Source organism: Coloeus monedula, assembly GCF_965178545.1.
Source record: "Coloeus monedula genome assembly, chromosome: 6".
Lineage (NCBI taxonomy): Eukaryota > Metazoa > Chordata > Aves > Passeriformes > Corvidae > Coloeus > Coloeus monedula.
The window spans coordinates 29,511,037-29,533,134 of NC_138786.1; the positions used below are offsets into that span (position 1 = coordinate 29,511,037).

The following is a 22,098-nucleotide window of genomic DNA, read 5'->3' on the forward strand; positions in this document are numbered from 1 at the left end:
TGAGTGTGACGATGCACCATAATATATACAATACACTGAGTAAATGAAAGGGGCCTATTATAACTCTTTTAGTAGTTGCTAAGACTGATGTCTACTAAATCAGAATTACATTCAAAATTAATTTGCACTTTGAGGAATTCACCTCTGGTTTACTTTCACATAGGGGAATTACTAGAAAGAGGCTGAAAAATTATAGTGGAGCTATCCACTCCATCTCTTCCAGCTTCTGGAAAGACAAAAGTGGTCTCTTTCCCTGTGTCTTTTCCCCAACATCTTTGTCTTCCTTTTTCTTGCTGTTTGTTTCCCGTTTCTTCTCACTCCCCTGGCCATGGGATCACCGATAGTGAAAGAAAATAATTAGGTGGGTGGGTGTCTTCTTTTCTTTGTGATATCTTAACAGACATTACGAAATAGTGGGGAAAAAAAAAAATAAAGTCAAACAGTCAAATTCATTCATCCATGTCCTGCTGTGCAGAGGGAAGGACACGGGGGCGCTCCGAATCCCGGGGCGGCCCAGCAGCGCAGCCTCACCGCTCGGTTTAGCGGGAACAGCTGGATGCTGCGGTGAGGGTGGGGATAAAAGCGGCGTCAGTGGGAGCACAATCCCAAGGCAAGGCCGGAGCAGAGGAGCGGGCGGAGAGGCAGGCGCGGGTCCCAGGGCGCCCGCTGCACGCCCAAGCCCGGCGCCCGCCGGCCCCGCCGCCGCTCCCACACACCGAGCCCCCGCGGGCTCCGGCGCCCCCTGCCGGCCGCGGCCGCCCCGCCGTGCCCCGTCCGGGTTCCGCGGCCCAGGCCCCGCAGGAGCCGCCGCACGCCGGGAGCAGCGCTCGGGCCCCGCGGGCCCGCACCGGCCGCTCGGGCAGCCCCGGCGCCGTACCAGGACACGGTGTTCTGCCGCGGGAGCTCCGAAAGAAACCCAAACCACTTTCTGACGAAGAGAGGAAAATCCACATAAACTGATCCAACCAAAGAAATCTAAAAAGTACCAGAAGCCAAGTATCATCTTTCTACACAAGAATTATGGGTCAGAGGAAGGCCGGTTAAAAACAGGACAGAGGAGCAGCTTTGGCAATACAAAGAAGCCATGCAATAGGCATTACACTCACATAGACCAGGCGGGTGTTGTAGAAGCAAAGACCCTGCTCCCAGGTCCTAGACAGGCTCACAGTGACTGAGTGTCTCAAGAGTATGCGAACTGGATTTCTCTCAGGCCAAACGGCCATGAGAAGTAGCCTCCAGCCACTAATCAGGGCTCTGGTCCCCCCATTTTTACTATTTGCAGGCCTTCAGCTGACACCAACAGCAAGTAACAGTGGATTACAGTAAAAATCTTAGCCTTTGCCATCCCCTAAATCAGTGTGGAAGTGCTGCTCATCCTTTTTTGACATTGGGAACTGAAGGCTCAGCTGCTGCTTATGAACACAACAGTTAACAGAACTTTTAGTCTTTTTCACTGAGACTCACTTACTCACATTAAGAAAAAAAGAGTTGTTTCTCCTTAAGAACACTTGCTCTATTTGTGCTCTTCTCTCATTCTTAAATTGAGGCCAGAAACAGCTGTGGGTCAAGCCTCACAGACAAGGAGAAGAAAAGTTGCAGATGCTGTGTTTAGGTTTTATACAAAGGAAACATCCAATCTTTAAAGACCCAGGGCTGTCCAATCACCATTATTTATGTTACAGATGATTTTTTTCAAACTGTAAGGGATAAGATAATGTGGTCCCTGGACAAGTGTGAAATACTGAGAGAATGTCCTGGACAGACAGCAGCTGAGTATTTTTAAACTAGTATCACTGTATCAAAAAGTGCTTCATGTAAGCACCGTGGTCATCAGGACTTCACCTAATGCTGCACTTGGCTATCAGATCAAGGATGGCAGAAAATTAGAAATGACTGATTAAACCACACTAGGTAAGGTATTTCCCTGTGAAGTATGATGAACAAAAATTACTGAGCACAAAGACAGTAAAAGACTGTTCTGGGCTTTGAAAAACATTCAAGAGAAGGGAAATCACTGATAGAGAAAATGCTTCAACAAAGACAAAACATTTTAACTGGAAAAGAGAGGGCATGTGGCACTTATTTATGTAAAAGCATGAAAACAGGGATGATGCTGGCAGTAAAATAGGAATAGCTAAGGTTACTCTTTGCATAGCTACAAAAGACATTTTTTAAACACGAGAATCCTTCATTAAAGGATGGTTTGAGTAAACTTAAAATAGTCCTTATAGGGAATTTGTGAGAATGACATCTTATGAAAATGTAATCGTGCAATAAATGACAACAAGTGAAAAAAAGGTTCTTTTATTTCTCAGTGTTTCTCCACTGTCAATACTGTCCTTTTGCTGCAACATGTTGCAAAAAAACTCTCTGCCTTTTCCATTTTAAACAGCTACAATATTTACAGGCTGTTTCCAATAACACACGCAGACACATACACACTCACAGACACGCAGGTACATATATCCCTATCCCTGGCAAAGTAACCGTTTGCTGGTAGAGGCAATATATATTTTCATTGTCCATTAAAAACCAAAGCCATCCTCTCATTTATGCTCTACTCCCCTCTCCATTTCCTAACCAGCAGCTATTGTCAAGCTTTCAGGGGCATCTGTGTAAGAAGTTACATATCCAGCTATTTGATTGCCATCTTTCAAAGTTGTAGCCTAAGTGTACTGGGATTATCTATTCAAACTGTACATACCAGAATTCATAAAAATTGCTCATATTCAAATGTTCATGACCAAGTGATGTAGGTATACTCCCAAAATCTTTTGGGGCAGCCATCTTAATCACCTTTTTAGAAATATGCATATCATGCTGGGGTGAAACAAATCACATGCTTTACCTTCCACCAAGGTGTTATGTACCCACTTTTTTACTAAGGCACCAGGAATTACCAGTACAATTTCTGAAAGAGTCCAGCGCCACTGAATGTACTGCATTAGATTATCAAATAGCAAGCCAGACAAGAAAAGAATAGATGCCTATATAATAGGTATAAAATTCCTTAATAAAATTAAGTACATAAAACCTGTGGTCGGTCAACCCCAAATCCAATATAAGTTGAATAATATTGTTAATGGTAAAAAATGCAATTTATCCAGCTCCATTTTGTGAATGGAGACTTCTGTAATTGAGATAGATCTTTAAAGCAGTGTCTTTGTTATCTACACCCCTAGGTTGCATGGTGGCATGTGCATTATCAGAGAAAGCTGAATCAATCATAAGGCATCTCTTCCACCACTTGCCCACATCCAGATAAAACTTTACGGCCTCCTGCCAAAGGCAAGGACCTGTGCCACAAGTCTTCATCTGTCACCTCACCAGTCATCCAGGCTTCTCAAAGAGTTCTTCAGTTCCCAAAGGCATTGTGAACATGGGATGAGGAATGACTGGTGGTAACTACAGTCTTGACCGGAAAACTGACATCACCGCTCAGAAACATGCCAGATGTCCCAGGCAAAGTGGCTGTAGGGCCATTCAGCCAAGGAATTACCTCAAAAAACGATCGACCACCATCATCTTCCCCAAACTCTGAAACCATTTCACATATGCTGGACCATGAGAGAGATCCCCAGAATCCAGCACTAGTATAATACACTGCCAAGTAGCCCAGAAGTCTAGGTGTCATCAGTGGTGTCACATACACAGTTCTAGGTTTTTGTTTTAAACAGAACATTTTAAAAGATTTCACAGAGAAGTGAAATAGGAAGAGGGTTTAAGAAATCACGTAATAGCCATTTTTACTAACGAACATAATCTGATCCATGGGGTTTTCAAGCCCTTTTCTCCAACTGAGTGTTTTAGGGAGAAGTCCTTACATATGTACACAGATACCACTTCCAAAGAAATCTAAGAGAAAGAAAATAGACTGGGATCTTCCTGGAAGCTACAGCAGGAGGACTTAACTGGAATGTTCTTATGGCAAGAGAATATCACAAAGCAAGTGGACAGAGTAAAAGCAATCATCTATATGGGTTTTCATGAAAATCTAGAAAGATCTAAAAAATTCTGCTCTGTCATAAGGTTCAATTTGGACTGACAGGACTCATTAGAAAATGCCCATCTTTTCCATCCTTACAACAGGAGAAGAGTATTACACATCAAGACAAAGGCCAAGAAAATAAAACAAAAGATGAAATAATCTCCATCTAAAACAGAAGTTTCCACAGACAGATCTATCCTGTGGGGAGGTGTGCCCACATGGCCAAGCAGGCCAAAGGCCTCCTGGCCTTTATCAGGAGCAGTGTGGCCAGCAGGACCAGGGCAGTGATTGTCCCCCTGTACTTGGCACTGGTGAGGCTGCACCTTGAGTGCTGTGTCCTGTTCTGAGCCCCCCGATTTAAGAAGGACATTGAGATGCTCAAATGCATCCAGACAAAGGGCAACAAGGCTGGTGAAGGCTCTGGAGCACAAATCCTATCAGGAAGCTGAGGAAGCCGGGGAGGAGGTTGTTCAGCCTGGAGGAGGTTTACGGGAAACCTTATCACTCTCCACAACTCCCTGAAAAGAGGCTGTAGCCAGGTGGGGCTCAGCCTCTTCTCCCAGGGAACCAGTGACAGGACAAGAGGACACACTCTTAAGCTGTACCAGGGGAAGTTTAAGCTGGACATTAGGAAGAAATTCTTCACAGAAGCAGTGATTGGGCACTAGAATGGGCTGCCCAGGGAGGTGGTAGAGTCACCATCCCTAGAGGTGTTTAAGAAAAGAATGGATGTGGCACTTTGTACCATGGTCTAGTTAACAAGGTGGTATTCAGTCCTTTGACTCTATGATCTCAAAGGTCTTTTTCAACCTAGTTAATTCTGTGTGATTCTGAGTTAGAAAAAACCAAACATTTTTGTCACTTGCACACTGGAAACCAAACACAAACTCTGTACAAACCAAGATACAATCATATATGAATCTTAATGAGTTCAGGAAAAACTTTAAGGAGTTAATTTTCCAAAGCCTTATGGAAGAGTGAAATTTCAACTAGGTGGTTTCTGTTGAGCAGATCTGGAACAGGCATGAGCACTATGTGAATGGCTTCACAACAGATGTTAGCTGCGTACCTGAAAGGAAGTGTTCACCTTTTAGCTGTCCACATTAAAATCCATCTCCTGAAGGCAGCACACCAAAAACCTTATGATTTATAAAAAATATAAATATTCTTCAATTCTCTTTGCCCTTAAAAAGAAAAGTCTCTCTCTTTCCCTGTCTGCTGCTTGCCAATCGAATTCCAGGCAGATACACATGTGCTAAAATTTCCACACTAACAAGCCATTAATTCCAATCATGTCTATTACCTGCAATGCACATTGTCCTTACCTTGCCCCAAAGAGAGAGAGATTGTTCTGTCAGGGTTAACATACTGAAAGCTGTTTCAGTCAGGTTTAAAAAAAAAAACAAAGCAAAAAACCCTAAACTATGTTTTTTGGTTTTCAGTCATTTGTTTACCTCAAGGCTTCAGTCCAAGGCAAAAAAAACCCAACCCTGTGCAACTAATGTCAAATAGGGGCTTATTTTCAAACAAACTTCTCCCTTTAAAATGAAGCAATGTTTCCAGTGATACAGAAAACCTGGAGGGTTAATTAATCAAAAGGGTATTTACCTGAAAGGATGGACACAGAATAAAACCTTAACTAAGAGGCCTTCAATTCAAAACTTAGACATTTTCTTCATTCCTGATAGCAGCATTACCAGACCGCTACAGAAGTTTCATCTACTGTACTACATTTTCACATATGCAGGAGATGAATTCAACTACTCTATAATGTGTATATATGATAAATAATTTTGCTGTTCCACATAGTTTTAAGGGTGGCAGATCTGTGCATTTATACCATGATTAAATGGGACTGTGTATGTATAAACTGAATAGCAATATGCAACTCTAAGATGCACAGCATTTCGAGGACAAGTTTGCATAATCAATGATGCAAGCAAGGTCCCAGTATCACTTACTGGGAACAGTAACTGGAATTGAGTAGCTACCAGGCACACAGACTTACCCTTTCATGCCTAGATGGCATACAGTGACTCGAGTTGGAATACCAGCGTTTCTTAAGTAGCTGTTTCTTCCTTTTTTCTTATCCCATATAATTTCACTCTTACATTAGGTACATAATGGACAATGTTTCTCTGATGTCAGAGAATTAATTACAATAACCCCTGTGGTATATCAGAAGTCTCTTCTAGTTACAATACACATAAAGAAGTGGAGGTGACTGGGAAGAAGATGGCTGCTCCCAAAAGCTAGTACTGTATGCAATTTCCCCAGAGTCCTATATAATTACAGGTCAGAAACAGGAAACAATCACAACAGGTACATTTTTTTCTTACGGATTAAGAAAAGTGAGTCATAGGAACTGCAAGTCAAGAACAAACCAGTTTCCCTCTCACACTCCCATGATAGTTCTGAGTTACTTGTTTCCCTGAATACACACTTTTAAAAAAATACAATAAAACCTAGGATATGTAACACATGAATAATTCAACTTCACAGTTATAAATACTCAAATTACACTTACATAGAATATATAATCACAGAAAATAAAATTCAAGTCATAGAAAAGAATGAAGACTAAAGGGAAAGAAAAGGCAAGGTGGTAAAACTGATACAAGTTTAGGGCTGTGCCTTCTATAAAAGATCTTTAAAAGCAGAAGTCAAGTTTCGTTTGGTACTTTTTTTGTTTTGTTTGGGGAGTTTTGTTGTTGCTATTTTTTCTTTTAAAATTGGATAGAATCAAAAAATCCTTCAAGCATCCGTGAAGTAATCATGGACCTGCACCTCCCACTACAAAACTAAAACCACCGTGTTTGCCAGAGAAGAGCCAGTGAAACAACACAGCCAGCTCTGGGTGTAAAGAAGCAAAGCATCCATGGCTGATGAAGGGAAGACAGATGGAAAGTCATACTGGGGCCCACTTTAAAGCTAGACGTACCGCTGCCACCACAATAAAGTCTGATGTAGTACAGGGATACTCAGGTGCTTTTCTACACATTTGTTATTTTACCATTTATTGTGAAGAGGATGCAGCAAATGCACTTGTACGAAATACAGAACATAGAACCAAACCCATGGCACAGCCCTTACCATCAACATGTATATGGAGAGGGAGGGGATTAATCCCAAAGGCAATTTAAATAATGGTATTTTATATACTTATATTTATATATATAAATAAATGTTCTCAGCAATCTCAGGGTTGTTTTTAGTGCATTGCTGTAAAAAAATTAGTGCAGTTCTCATTAATGTTTAGCTCATAAGGAATAAGAATCTATACATCTGTTCAGTCTCTTCTTGCCACACCTGAAACCCTTACACTGTTTCACCAAACTGAAGGTTTGTAGTCAATTTCATTAAAATAAGGTGGATGAATTCCACGCACTCTGTGACAAGACATGGCAATTTTTGGCAAAACAATTAGAAAAATATGAGGTGCTCTGATCTTAGAACTGAAAAGTTTGTTGATTTAAAGCATTACGCAATGCATAACAAAATTTATAAACAAAAGATATGTCTCAACAAATCTATCCTTCATGCAAGTGTTTCTTCAGCAGCTAACAACTTAAAAAATTTCTTACACTTGTTTATTTGAGGAAAGGGATTTAGACAAATCTGTGTTTCAAGTCCTTTCCTACAACCGGACCAAAGTTTCATGTCCTGGGAGCTGCTTCTTCTGGACCCTTCTCTCTTCCGAACCATTGGAGAAGGGGAAGTTTCAGTCTCAAAGAGATTTACACTTCAGCCCCAAGTTCAAGGACTCCAGTTTCAACAACAGCAACGTATTTATCTTCAATTTGAACCAGCAGGATGGTTTTATCTATATGTGACCGACTACTTGGATCTCTGCTGCAAGGCACCCAGCGGTGAATCACCTAGGGGGAAAAAAACCCAAAGTAAAATGAAATGTAAGCTCCAAAGAGAGAGCTGTCATATCGAAGTTGTGGCTGATATCAGATCAAGGATCAAGACCCTTACAGGGCCAAAGGAGCAAAAACATAGATGCTATACTGACATAGTTGTTCATTTTTCAGTGACAGCATACCCCCAAAGCTGCACATTGAAGTATGTCTGAAGATCTGCAGCTTAAAATCACATTTAGGTCTTTTACAACCTAAATGCTTGTAAAAGACCTGTAAGATCATTGAGTCCAACTGTGAGAATAGCCTCCTTACCTGAGAACAGCCAGTCTGATTTAGATTTGAGTAGGAACAAACAACTTGACCCAGATCAGAACCAACAGTTCATCCAAAGTGAGCAGCAATTGAAAAAAGTGCACACATGCAGATTTGGGATATTTTGATGTTCTAATTATTATAGCCTTAAAATACCTCAGTGTCGTGCAGCACAGAACTGCAGTTTACCAGGAGTCAGGTGTACACTACTGTTTCTTCCAAATTAAAGCCCTTGCCCTAATTTCGTTTCCTATGCACTGTAAATTCAAGGTTGATCTTCTAAATTAAAGTTATTCAAAGATAATTTTAAATTATAAATATTACAAAGAAGGGGTTCAGAAACAGTGGTACAAATTACTGTACCATACTCCCTTGGATCTACAGAATTTAGGTATTTTGATCTGCTGCTTCCAAGGATCCTGCCTGATACTGACTGCCAGAAAGTCCCTTTTCATACAGGCCCTTGTATGACCTTGCATGTCTCTGCTCAGCTGCTTCCATAAAAACACACCCTTAACTTCTGGGTGCCTCAAAGGAACCATAAGGATGCTCCATTAACACAGGTCTAAGTATTGTCAGCTTCATAGAAATAGGATTATCTGAAATTTTCCAACTGTTGGAGAAGAACCCTTAATTCAAGACAAAGTCAGTCAAAAAGTAAGTAAAACTAATTTTTACAAATTCCACGACAGTGAAGTTTTCAAGAGTCCTAAAGATATAAAGGGGAAAAAAAAGAAAAACAACCCCACAAGTTTTCCAAGATCAAATCCAAGAGACTCACTTTATCTTCATTACACACAGCTGACAATTTCTCTAACACTGGGTGAGGGACATTTAGCTTTGTCCATTGCATGAGATTTATGCTGCATAGATACAGGGAGAGAATTTTAACCAGGGAAGCATGGCATCTTTAGTTCCTCTTTGATGCAACACTGTGATACTTAAGTGGTCTGTTCAAGTCTGACTTCAAAGTGTGTCCATATAAACCTTTTACACTGCTGTATGAAATGAGGCCGGGAATATCCTATCCCCAGACACAATAAAAAGTCTTCCAGTGAAGTCTCAAGTACTATATCCTTGTTGTCCAACTTAAAATTGGTGGCTTTGAGATAGCTAAGGGCATCAGTATCATGGCTCCTTAAAAACTTGTGTATATGCAAAAAGCTGTACACAGATTAAAACTCACCACTGCCATATTCCCACTCTCAGTTTTACCATCTCTTCTATCATGACTGGTGTTTATTTGGTCCATATAAGTGACTGACAACATGAAAAATTATGTCACTAGGAAGTCAAGAGGTGGTAAGAATCTCCAGGAGGAAAAGGGTTCTTCTACACCCCAGCATCATGTATCACAGAAAAGATAATGCTGGGCATACCCTCTCAAAATCTGGAAAAAGTAGCTACATTACAAAGAGGACTCCTAAATGTAATTTCCTTGAAGAAACCTTATAATATCTTTCTGCCTTATATACACACTGTATAGCACACTTAGCAAGATAAAAAGCTAAGTTAGGAAAAATGCTTTTTTCTGTGTAGCAGCAAAGTCTTAAACTACTGAGTGCTGAACTTCATACTGAGAGCAGATATAAGGTAAACTGCTTGATGAGCAGCAACTCAGCAGGTAAGAATCATTTCTGCCTATTTGCAGAAAGGACCGCAGCCACAGGATCAGAAAGGGAATATTGTCCCAAAAGCTTTAACTGATACTAGTATGTTTAACCACAGGCAGCTGAAGCAGGCAGTGGAAACTATGTCATCAAGTTAAATCCTTTCCTCCTATCACAAACAGGATAATCTGTGCTTCCTTCCCTTTCTTGTTGGGTTAAAAGACACTCTTCCAAAAAAATCTGCCCTTATGCTGTACCAAAAATAGATGAGAAGCATTCAGAACAGCAGCTTCTTCTGACTTTTAAATCCTCTTAATCTTTCTTCAGCATCAGTCACTGTACATGTCAGCATGCTGCAATTCACAAAACACACTCACAAACTCCTGAAAAAATTGTCCAGTGACACCAGGCAAGAGGACAGGTTTCAGTAAAACTCTACATTCACCATCTTTATGATATTCTTGATCTGCAACAGTACGTCTAAACCCAACATAACTGAACATTTACAACAGCATTCTACTCAAAGGTGTTACCTACAACATAACCCTACTATCCTAAAAGTGGACTGTCAACTCTGATAGATTCCTTCCATGAGTAATTGTGTTTCTGGGGCCCTTTCTTCATGTAGATAAAACAGCAAAGTAGATACAGCATATACTGTGTTACTGGTGTATCTCCATTTCTTACCTGAAGTTTGCACATATATCCACAGTGGTGTGGACTTTCAAATGGCAAAATCTATCCCTAAATGCAATTTATAAACAATGGCTCCAACTGATGTGAGCAGTCAGAAATTTCTTCAAAACAGATATATTCCAGATGAAAATACAGTTTTATTGATGAACCAATGCAGACACAGTGTCAATGACTCCTCCCTCTATCACTGAAAGAATAGTGGAGCATCTTTACAGACATCAAGGTCTTAAAAAAAAAAAGTGCACCTCAGTAAAAATCAAAAAGCTTCAAAGACCACACTGGGGTTTTTGCCCATAAAAGGAGCTTAAATTGGGAGATAAGTTTTCTAGCCAATGCAGTCAATTTTTATAAAATGCAGATGTAACATCGCTAGGGAAAAGAGAGACGGAATTTCATGTCATGGGCTTTGACAAGTTTTAGTTAGAAGAGATTTTCTTCTTAAAGGAAAGCAAACACCTATCATGTATCTGTTATATAACAAAGAGACATCCAAAGACAATCTTATTTGGCTATATTTTGATCAGAATAATTTAAAACCAAATACTGTTAATCTTTCAATTACGGACTTGTTAGTAAATTGATCTTCCTTATTTGTTCAAGGATTGGCAGTTTAAAGACAGGAAAATGAAAGCTGGATGAATGAGAGCAATGCCTGAGTGATCATGACAAGAGCTAAAAGAAGGCAAGGAAGGAGAGGTGGCTGACAACATTCGAAACATCATCTTGCATCTTTTGCACAGAGTCGCAGAAATATCCCTCTGCTTCAAATTAGGATTCTAAACCTGCTCTTCCAGCAACAGTGATTTTGAGGACAGCTGCTGATCTAACTTAACCACTACACTGATCTTTGGCATTGACATATTGGCAGACTGCCACAGAATCAAGACACTGCTTTTTTTTTTTAAGGTTAGCTTGTCAACTTCTAAGCAAAACTTACATGGCCTTCCATGCCTTCCTGAGGACTCCAGTCTTTCCAGCTGTTTCTTCCAGCTTTTAGCCGTATCACCTCATCTGGCCACTGCAGCTCTTTCCTTTTTGACACGTTGATACCTTCCAGTACTTGACTGGGATCCATTAACTATAAGCAGGAATTGAGTTTTGACTGTTAGTTCAGCCAAAATTTAAAAGAAACAGATAAACTGTAACCTTTTACATAATTCCAGATAACTGACTTTAACCCACTGAAATTGATTTCTGACCAATTTCAAGGTTGGAAACTCAAGCTCCAGGCTCTCCAAGCCCAAACAGCACTGAATTTGGAAATGATGCTGTGGTTTCAGACACAGCTGACAATATGCCAGTTCACTGAAGCAACAGCTCTGGTTCCCTTCCCCACTTCTTTCAGTTATACTAGCTCATGGCAGGATTGGGGAGTTGGCACAACATGAGCACTGGCAGCACACAGTCTAGTAGCAGGAAGAAGTTAAGTGATGATGAGCTGTTAAAATTGGCTCATTACTTCTTACAGAGTATCTTAAGAAACATGGTCTTGGGGAATTCTTTGTTAGGCAGAAGAAGTATTTATCTACTAGCATGGTTAGTTGAGACCCACCCTGTGTTTTGAAGTAAACTGGCCTCTCCACAGGGCAAGCAGGAGAAAACTCCTGAAAAATTCTTCCTATTTAAGGACAGAGAGAACTTCATAATGTCCACTATCCAAGGGCACATGTCCACTTTATCCTCCTCACACAGAGGATTAGTAAGCAGCTTCATAAAAGGGCCCTCGCTTGCAAACAAAAGCTACTAAGCACAGACCTGAAAAATTAATTTAACTTTGCCCACTATGATGCAATTTACTAAGGATTACTCTAAACTGAGGTGGTATCAGCAATGAAATCCTGGTTATTATGACCTAATCTCTTAAATACACTTCTTGAGGTTTCCCACTAGTATAATGCCAAAGACATGTATGTGGGGCTAATAAAAAGCTAACAAAGCAAGAATACAAATTTCTGGATTTTCACAAAACAAGTAAGGCTGCCATGATTAACTTAGTCAATAGTGTACTGTTTGCTGCTCAGTAAACCCTGAAGTGGATATAATCAAAGAATAAATACAAATGAAAATGAAAGCAAGTATTTTTACACTTACTTCTGTGGAAAATCTACTTGACTTCAAAGAAAAAAGCTTTCTACCCTGCAAACGAAGCTGTGTAGCTTTACCTACTGTAACGTGTAAAAGGTAAACTAAGTATGAACTGGAACTGAGTTCCACTGACATTCTCAGAGCTCCACTACAGCAAAACAAAAATAATGTAAACAAGGAGCATGCAGGAAAGGCTGCTTGTCCAGAAAATCTTTTCTCTACATTAATTCTCCAAACATAACTGCACAGAAACTTTATACCAGATATTCTAGAATGTGTATTTTAAAGTAGCTATTTCAATAACATACAAAGGAACAACTAATAAAAGCACGTGGAAACATCAGTTAACTTGTTCTTCTAGACTATTCACCTGGATTCTGTAAATAACGTCATCCTTTTTGGCTTGCATTTGATTTGCAGGGCTTGCATTGCCACCTGACTGAGTTTCAGCTGCATTACTCCCTCCTTCTGTCCCTAGAAAGCCCACAAGGGCATGCTGTTTACAGGCTGGGATGCTTTGGCTGGAGCTGCTAGAAGAGGGCAGTCCATGCTGCAGGCTGACCCCAGTGTGGCCAGTAGGTTCCATTTGGTTCACCATAGATAGGCGGGACTGGATGGATGATGGGAGGTTACGAAGGGATATCTGACTGGTGGAAGAGCGCCGGCAAGGCACAAAGCCCGTTGTGGATGTGCGAAGAGATGAATGACGGCTGCCGTAGCAATAGGATGAATGGCTAGCTACTGAGGCACGGGCAGGGGAATGTCTGACAAGGCTGGACTGCACAGAGTGAGAGCTGTGACTGGTGCCTAAAAGTAAAAGATACAGAATCAGGAAAGTTTGATAAAGCCTCCCCCACACAACAGATTGCCGACACACAAATGTTTTAGTGCACAGATATACAAAACTGATTGGCTCTAACCAACATGATCTGAAATAGATGTACTGCAGAAGATCTCTGCTGCATCTCACATAGCAGAACATTTCAATATATTCCATTCATCTCATCTCAGAATTTCATCTGTTCAATTCACAATCCCTATCAGAGAAGTACCTTGAAAAATGCTTCAGTCTTCCACTTGCTGCATTAACAATTTGTTACTTAATATTAACACTTCAGTTTACCATACTTAAGGCAATAAGGCAGGTACAGATGCCCATGTTTCAAAATACTGACTATTCTTTCTTAATATGCTTGACTACACATTCAAAGTTTGGGTCAGAAAATTTGTTAGAACAAAAGCTGTTTTAAAACAAGTTCAGAATTTAATACGCTTAAAACCAGAAATTGCAGTTCACGAGCATTGGTGTAATTGCTTTTCGTATAGTAAATATTTGCAGATACCTCTCCTCAGCTGATAGATGTAATTATGTTCATTCAACTACATACATGTATGTTTTCTTTCTGAGTAAAGGCAGTGTTTGAAAGACTTTTTAAAGCTTTGAAAGCTTTAGTGTTTGTCACCTCCTTAACTACAGATCACTGTGGACCCTTGGATAGATTCAGCTAGAATACTGTGCAAATAAAGAGAATTTGTTTCACTGTCTAGCTATTATAAATATTCCAAAAAATTATGAGATCAATATTTGCAGACAATATAACAGAAGTGAAAAGATCCAGTCTGTAGAAACCTGTTATAAAAAGTTATTTAATCTATTTTGTCAGCACAACTATACCTCTATTTATCAGATCTGTTTGGGAACTTTGTATTGCATAAAACAATACTGTAGTTTGAGATGAATCCAGCAGCTCTTAACACAACACAAAACCACATCACTTTTGTTTGCTTTTGTTTGCTAAAAGGCCTGTTCTGGCCATAGGATTGAACTTGTATGAAGTTGTTTCTTTGTTTTAACTTTACCCAGAGTGGAGGGATGAGTTGGTGGATGAGCTGCAGGAAAAGTTGTGGGATGAGGTGCAACAGGAGGGTGCTGTACTGCTCCAGGTCCCTGCCCTGTAGGTGCATTCCCTCCTCCTTGTGACATGCTGCTCTGTGACTCATTGATCGTTGCATTGTTACTTGTGCAAGAAGCTCCACCTCCAGCATCTGAATCTTCAATATTTCCACCACTATTGCAGCCAGCTCCACAGCCTTTCCTTAGTCTGGAAACACAATGCAATTGATACATTAAGGTAGGCCTTCTAATCATTAGGATTCTAAGAAATGCTTCATGACAAGCAAAAGGCTTCACTCAGCACAATCCACAGCACTTCGCAAAATCAGTTAAAACTTGACTTCATTTTCTCAGAATATGCTTTGCAAATATAAATGCTTCTAAGAGATTGCGATTTTCTTCATGACAGCTATTCAATAACAGTTATTTATGACAAGTCAAATGCTCATATAAAACAGCTTTTTAAAAATTATGCCACCTCTGAATTACAACAAAGTGATACAATTTTAACTCTAAAATGCTCATAGAACATCCTGGTTATTTTAGGACAGTTTAGTAAACTTAAGCCACTTATCACACTAGTCATGTATAACTGTTACAGTGCAAGACCTTTGTCTACACAGACTAGCAAGGAAAGAATGCTGGATTTTCAATATATTTGGCTTCTGTTACATACAGCAATGCACTCACAACTGTTTGAAGCTGTCTTGGGGTGACTTGATGATGTGTATCCCCTATTGACACACATCATTCAAGCACATATTGAACATACAGACAGAAGGTTAGCCACCATTTTCCAGTACATATATACATAACCACACAGTTTTTTCACCACATTGTTTACACTAATAAACTTCAAAAGGACACAACAACCACAGCACATTTCCTTCTGCCTTCAATTCCTACTTTACATTTCTCTTTTCCTGAAGCATAAACACCTTGGATTCAAATACTGTTGTGTGTCATACTTTCACCTGTTATTCTATCAAGTTGGACAAGCTGGTGGCAGCAGGAGACAAACACCACAGACTGCGGTAAATGTGGCATTTTTGGCACTCTGGGTGAAGCAGCAAGTTCTGTTCTGATGTGCTGCAGATGTCTTAAGATAAATACGACCATCAGAACAGCTACAGGACTGCTCAGACTAGGGCACCAGCTCCTGGAACTAGTAAGAACTGGGACACACATTTCTGAATGCCACACTGCTGCCACTGCTGCTTTTGGAGCCACTGTCATAGAGGACCAGAAGTGCAGTAAAAGTTCTCATGGCCTATAAAACACAGCACGAATTTGGACTGGATTACCCAGGGGTCACATGGAGAAATTATTATATTATCATTCCAGTTACTTGTTCTGGTGCTAACCTTAAGCATTATATAACATGTAAGCACTTCTGTGATTTTGAACAACAGCTAAAGCCTGCATTAACTATGTATGAGCATGCCCTAACAACATTAATACAGGTATTTTCATGCTAAATATTTGCCAAACAGGAACCCTACCAAACTGTACCATTCTGTAAAGATGGTATTATAGACTGCAAAAGCAATGGTACTGAAAAAAAAAGTACAGAAGTTGCATTGTCTCTCATTATCAGACCTAACATTAGACCTGAAGTTGCAGTTCCTGCATCTAGACTTCGTCCTGTTTCCTCTGAGCTCTCATTTACATAGTTTGTGGTGTATTACTCAGCCTTGGAGATTAATCCTGCACCAAAGCAGTTGCCATATGTTACTGATGTGCCTAAAATAAAAGTCAAGACTGATTTATTTTTATGTGACTGAGTATTATAAATTATGCTGTGTTGGGCCTGTACAAGACTAGTTAATGGAATATGAGAGCATGAACACATACTAATGAGAATCCCTTTCCTTGGCTCACCTGTGCCATGTAGACACTATGAAGTTCCTGATGTTTCCTAAGCTGATGGCTCCACCAAGAATGTCCTTTAGCTGTTCATGACTATCTGAATAGGAAGTAGTCAAAGGTGAGACATAGATGGGGTATCCAATTGGCTGGTCACAAGAGGAGTTGATCATGTTCCTCAGAGCTTGTTTAGCGTTTTGGATGCTTCCTCTTTCTGGATTACGATTACGCAAGAAGACAAGCTCCTGCTGCTGTCCTGCCCACAGGCCACGCACACACTCCTTATTCACCTGCAAAAGCCAAGTAGAGAGGCTGTGTCAGAAAGTGAAGCAATGAAAGCATGTGGTGACTGCTGTGTTATACCAAAGCCTTCATGAGCATATGCAGTATTGCACTGCACAACTGCACACATTCGTACGCAGTTCTTTAACAGGCTGAACTTAGGCACACAGGCTGCAACAGTGAGGATTAACAAATCTAAGAATAGGATGAGAAATAACATTTTAAATGAGACGGAACTGATTTTCTGATACAACACTTGCACTGTATGAGAAGAACCAGCCCTACTAATAACAAAACAGTCAAGATTTGAGTTGAAGCAGCAGTTCGGTATAGTGATTAAGATACACCACAACTTGCTGTCACATTGTGAAACATACTCAAAGCTTACCTTAATGACCCTGAAACTGAGATAGCGCTTATTGAGCATAATGATTTTATATTCATTGGTGCCGTCATCCATCACGTGACGCAGAGCAAGAAGAGACGGAGAATTGGAAAGAACTGCACTCCGCCAAGCGGGGTCCCCTTCATGTGCTATAACTAGATTTTCTTCATGGGTTGTTATAGCTTCATAAAGGACAGAAGGATCATCATATTCATCTGGAGAAGTGAAGTGATCCTGTTTCCAATAATACATGTTCAATAAGGTATGATTAACATTTTAGATGTAACCACACAAAAATAGAATGTTTCACACCTCAAACTTTTGAAATGACCAGTGCATTATACAAAGTTAGCCATCAAAAGTATCAAATACCTACTTTAAGAACACTGTTAAAGATAACTTCTTTTACAATAGATTGGTTCTGTTTGCTTGTGTTTGCTTCTTTTTTAACTTCAAACCAAAATAATTGGAAGGACCTGTCTATCACTGATTCAAGTAAATTTCTAGGTGAAATTTACACTAGATTTATATCTGTTTATACTGTTGGCAGAAGCCTTTTAGTTTTAGCTTCTCTTCTTATTCACGAGCCTCCAACTGTAAAACACACTTAAGTAAAGCTCTGATTATTCACTGAGACTGTACTATATATGAAAACGGCAGTAAGAAGAAAAACAATATTTACTATTAAAAAGTTCACATTAATACCTGATGACAAACTTTTTCAGCATCAGATACTATCAAGACAACTTACATTACTGCCAGTCAAATAAACACAAAACCTGCAAGTTCAATTCAGTATTGGATAACATTACTTCCTGGTTAAAAAAGAATTGTGGTTAATAGCTAAATTTCCACACTGACTGAAGCCTGGGTACGTTCATGCTCTACAAGTGAATAAAATAATCTTTCATAGATTAATATAATAATGTTCAGAACTTCTATCTTTTCATTGCTAGAGTGATCTGTATTTTTCTCACTTTTCATTCTCTGACTTCAATCAAACCCATTCTGCACAGTAACTCTCTGAGAACACTTAGAGAGTTGTTGAAGTGGTACTTCCGCTGGTTTCAACAATGATTTTGTAATTATTCTGCTTTGCTGTATGTACTCCCAACACACACACTGCTAAATTCAGAGTTTGTGTTATGTGAATGAGTTAATTCAATCACTGCTAGTTTTGGGGGACTCCAGGCTCTGCAATGAAGGCAAAAAATAAACTAATAATTTTTAAACTGCAACTAAGATTTGTTTATTTATTATGATTTTCAAGCAATCTATTCTTCTTGCATACCAACACTTCTCCCCCCTTACACAGTGCTTATCACTGTTAAAGTGATAAGTACATGTTTTCTTGTACTTGCTGAATTAATACATGGGCTGGACAGAATTTGAGATTGTTCATCTTCACCTGCACTTCACTACAAAGACAAACTCTAATTTCAGCTTATTCTCATTCTCACCTGAAACCTGTGATTACAACACTTCAGAGTAAAAAGAACAAGAAAAACAACTCCCACTGGAGGAGAGGACTGTGCAGCTTTGAATGCATAACCTTAAAGCCTATTACATATGTGTGGGGAGGGAAGAGAGGGAAAATATGAGAGAAGCTGCTCATAAGGGAAGTCTCCAGACAGGTATGAAACAATGCTTGACATGTTCTCTGATTTACAGTTAATGTAATTTTCAAGCTCTGAGCATAAACATTCCTTTTTCTCGGTATCACCTTCCACAAAAGCTACAATAAATCAAAGGACAAGACCATAATGCTCCCTTGTTTTCAGTTGTCAATTTCTATCACAATCCTTTTATTCTCATCCTCTTTTTCCTCTGTCCCAGACACTTAGTTTGAAAAGAACAAATGCACAGAAATAAAAGACTGGACATATCTTTCTGTGTAATCTCTCACCTGATGTAGCTTCAGTGACATCCGTATTCCAGGAACCACTACTTTCCTCAGCAATTCCATGTCAGCAAAGATCCATTCATCTCTAATTGAAGATATACGGAAGTCACCCTTAAACAGGGCATGAAGGCCATACAAGAAGGATTCCAGGTTACTGTTGAAGGGGAAAAAACCATGAAAACAGCTCAAGTATTAACAGAAGTACAAACAAATCCATAGTTATTATCACTGAAAAGGACAGAAAATGCTGAGCTGCACAGAAAGGCACACAATTCTTCTCTACCAAGGTAAGCTACAGGATAAGACAGGGAAAAGATGTGTGTGTAAAAAAAATCTGGTACATTAGATGTCTACCTGCACTGAACAGGTAACGAACAAACTATACATGCAACAGACTATTTACATGGACTAAATTAAACAGAAACACCATGAGGAGTGCCTGATTTCATTCTGAAGATTTTTAAAGGGAAAACTTTTCAGGGTATGTAACACAATGGACCAGTTAAAGAGGGTATGCAACTTCAATTGCCCATGCTTTAGAACAAAATAAAAATCTTGTCAACTTTTCATGCTTAAAAGGCATTGTTTTCAATTACTAAGCTAACTTAAGAGTGAAAAATCAAATATGCTCTAATAAATCTTGCAACTCCATATCTGCACAACCTTCAAGAGGCAATTGGCTGGTACTTAGAAGAATTAATTAACAGTTGCGCTGAACATGAAGTAGAACAGTTTTTATAGTCAGCACCCAGCTGACTAATAGCTTCCACATCCAATTATGCTTCTTTTTAAGCCACCACCTTGTGATTTCCTGAACCTTATAGCTATATTTTACATCTGCTTTCTAGAGTTGAGGCTGTCAGTCTTCAAAAAAGTTAACTTTTCTCTTCTTCCCCTTACTTCCTATAGGACATCTACTTGATGCAGGAAATGGAGCTTACTTTTAGAACTCTATCAGTTCCTGGTTTTTTTTTTTCCATTGGTTATAACGGGTCTTTACCCATACCAGAATTCCCATCTTGAATTAGTTCAATAAAACAATATGCTGAAATTCAAGTTCTCCCTCATTTGTTTTTCTTTAGTTACATTTCACTGGCTGTTACACAGTTACACAGCAAACCTGCCCAGTTTAAGGAAAGATGACATTAATTATCTATTTCTTCTATGAAAAGGTAGTCATCTAAAACTTAATCTAAGAACTCAGATTTTGAGGACAGGAAGCTTGCAGCAATGTTTTATTACCTAGACATATGATGTGAAGCTGTTCCCAATGCTCTCCGCCCCAGAACACACAGTCCATAACACAATGTCACTAGGGGTGAGTCTTTACTTGAATCCAGTGGCTTGTAATAACAAAAGAAAAAATAATAAATTAGGTGAATGGAATAAAGAAATGGCCACTGAAAAAGATGATTCTGACAGCAGGAGTAAAAAGACCCAAACGTAGCAGTTCTCAAGCGTGTGTATGTACCTACCACAGCAGTTACTCTTAAAAAAAAAATCAATTCTGTTTCAAAGTCTGAGGAAGAGTTTTAAAAGTACCTAAGAATATTTGTAAAGGCAAACACACAGATTAACTGAAACAAGACAAACTGTTAGCTAAACAGATGTATGCTACATTCCCCATGGGTATGTGTATCTTGTAGGCAAACTGCTGATTAGCAAAACCATGGGGTTTAGACAAAAATATTTTCAGTGAATATAGTGGATTACCACTGGTTAGGAGTATTTAAGCCTGATTTACCTGAGAACTTCCCTGGACTACAGCTTTAGTCAAGGGGTTAGTTAGGGGAGACCTGCCCTCAGTTCAAAGCCAGTAGTATAGCCAGGGTATGTAGCACCCTAGCAAACGGCATCACTCAATTAAATGATTAAATCTGATTTTCAGTACACATACAAAATATTTCACGTTCATTTTTTGGAGGGAAATAATTTTCTTTGGCTGTTGTTTGACCACAGGACTTTAAGTCTCACCCCTGTTAAAACTGGCTTCTAACTGATCCTTTACCTCCAAAGCAAAACTGAACTCTTAAAGTCTTGGATCCTTCATTAAACATGTAAATTCCAATTATATTCCTGTCCCTTTAATCTCAGTCAAATTCTGCTTATTCTCAAAGGCAACACTAATTTGACTACACCACAGAGTTATTTTGTAAACAGCAAGAAGTCAGAGCATTCCTGTACAAACATACTAACACTCCTATTTAAAAGGTGGAAGGATTGCAGAAAGAAGAAAAGGCTGAATATGGGACAATTGTTTCCATGAGCCAACAATTCCAGTGGTCCAAAGGAATGGTATAGTGTGTTCACTGAGAAAGAAGGAGTAAGTCTTACAAGCTCGCAACATGTATCTTGGGTTTTAGGGACTTTGGCTTTGGTGCTTTTTTGTTTAAGTTAGGGTTGATTTGTGAACGCTAAGCACAAAACATCAATTCTGCAGACATACCTTTTGCATGTAGATAAATACCTAAGATTCAGTTGGTTGATTTGAGCTGGCAAATAAAATTCATTAATGAACGGGTTAAACCATACACTACTTACAGAATTTATTAAATTCAGATCTCAAAAGTGGAAGATCAAAACCACTTCAATCAAAATACTTTAATTATACATACTTATTTTAAAAATCAGCATTAAACCCATCTGTAAGTCAAACCAACAGGAAAAATTAACACCATCCGAGAATAGTGAATGGCTTTCCTCACATACTTACCTTTTCTCTTCGAGAGCAGCAATATTCTATCCAGTTCAAATATATCATACAGAAGCTCTCTCTTGAGATCCCTGCCAGACGGTGGTCATAATCCTCATCAATATTGGGGTTAAATGTTGGGTCTACATCCACATAATTGCGGTCTGTGCACAGCCGCAGTCCTTCCTGCATTGTCTCGTTAGCTAACCATTCCTCTAGCTTGGGGGATGTTGTGACATAGTAGATGATTCCCTGAAACAGTAGCAGTTAAAAATATGAGTCAGTATTGCAATTAAAAAAAACCCAGTCAGCAATCTCAATTGTTTTCAACTTATTTGCATTCTTTTCCTGACAATGAACCAAAGTGATACACAGTAGCATTTCTATAGCTCACAGGTGCAACAGATTTGCACAGAAAACACAATACAGGTGGTGCATAGGAGTATTTTTCAAAGACTGTCAGGATTTCTGAAGCCTACACTGAAGGAGTAAGGAAAGGAAAAAAGGATGGGGATAGGA

General features: G+C 39.4%; 1 protein-coding gene across 7 annotated transcripts in view; it reads right to left on the bottom strand.

Moving 5' to 3' along the window:
* Positions 1 to 2,326: 2,326 nt before the first annotated feature.
* Positions 2,327 to 22,098, bottom strand: part of PCNX1 (pecanex 1) — a 90,477-nt gene continuing 70,705 nt past the window's right edge. For all 7 annotated transcript variants that reach the window (XM_082283676.1, XM_082283680.1, XM_082283678.1 and 4 more), the window contains 9 exons: positions 21,601 to 21,831; positions 20,130 to 20,230; positions 18,891 to 19,041; positions 16,988 to 17,218; positions 16,333 to 16,607; positions 14,418 to 14,659; positions 12,928 to 13,364; positions 11,410 to 11,550; positions 2,327 to 7,866 (listed from right to left, as the gene is read on the bottom strand). In XM_082283676.1, the coding sequence (XP_082139802.1) occupies positions 7,726 to 7,866; positions 11,410 to 11,550; positions 12,928 to 13,364; positions 14,418 to 14,659; positions 16,333 to 16,607; positions 16,988 to 17,218; positions 18,891 to 19,041; positions 20,130 to 20,230; positions 21,601 to 21,831 (1,950 nt within the window). In that variant the 3' untranslated portion in view covers positions 2,327 to 7,725. The remainder of the gene's footprint in view (positions 7,867 to 11,409; positions 11,551 to 12,927; positions 13,365 to 14,417; positions 14,660 to 16,332; positions 16,608 to 16,987; positions 17,219 to 18,890; positions 19,042 to 20,129; positions 20,231 to 21,600; positions 21,832 to 22,098) is intronic.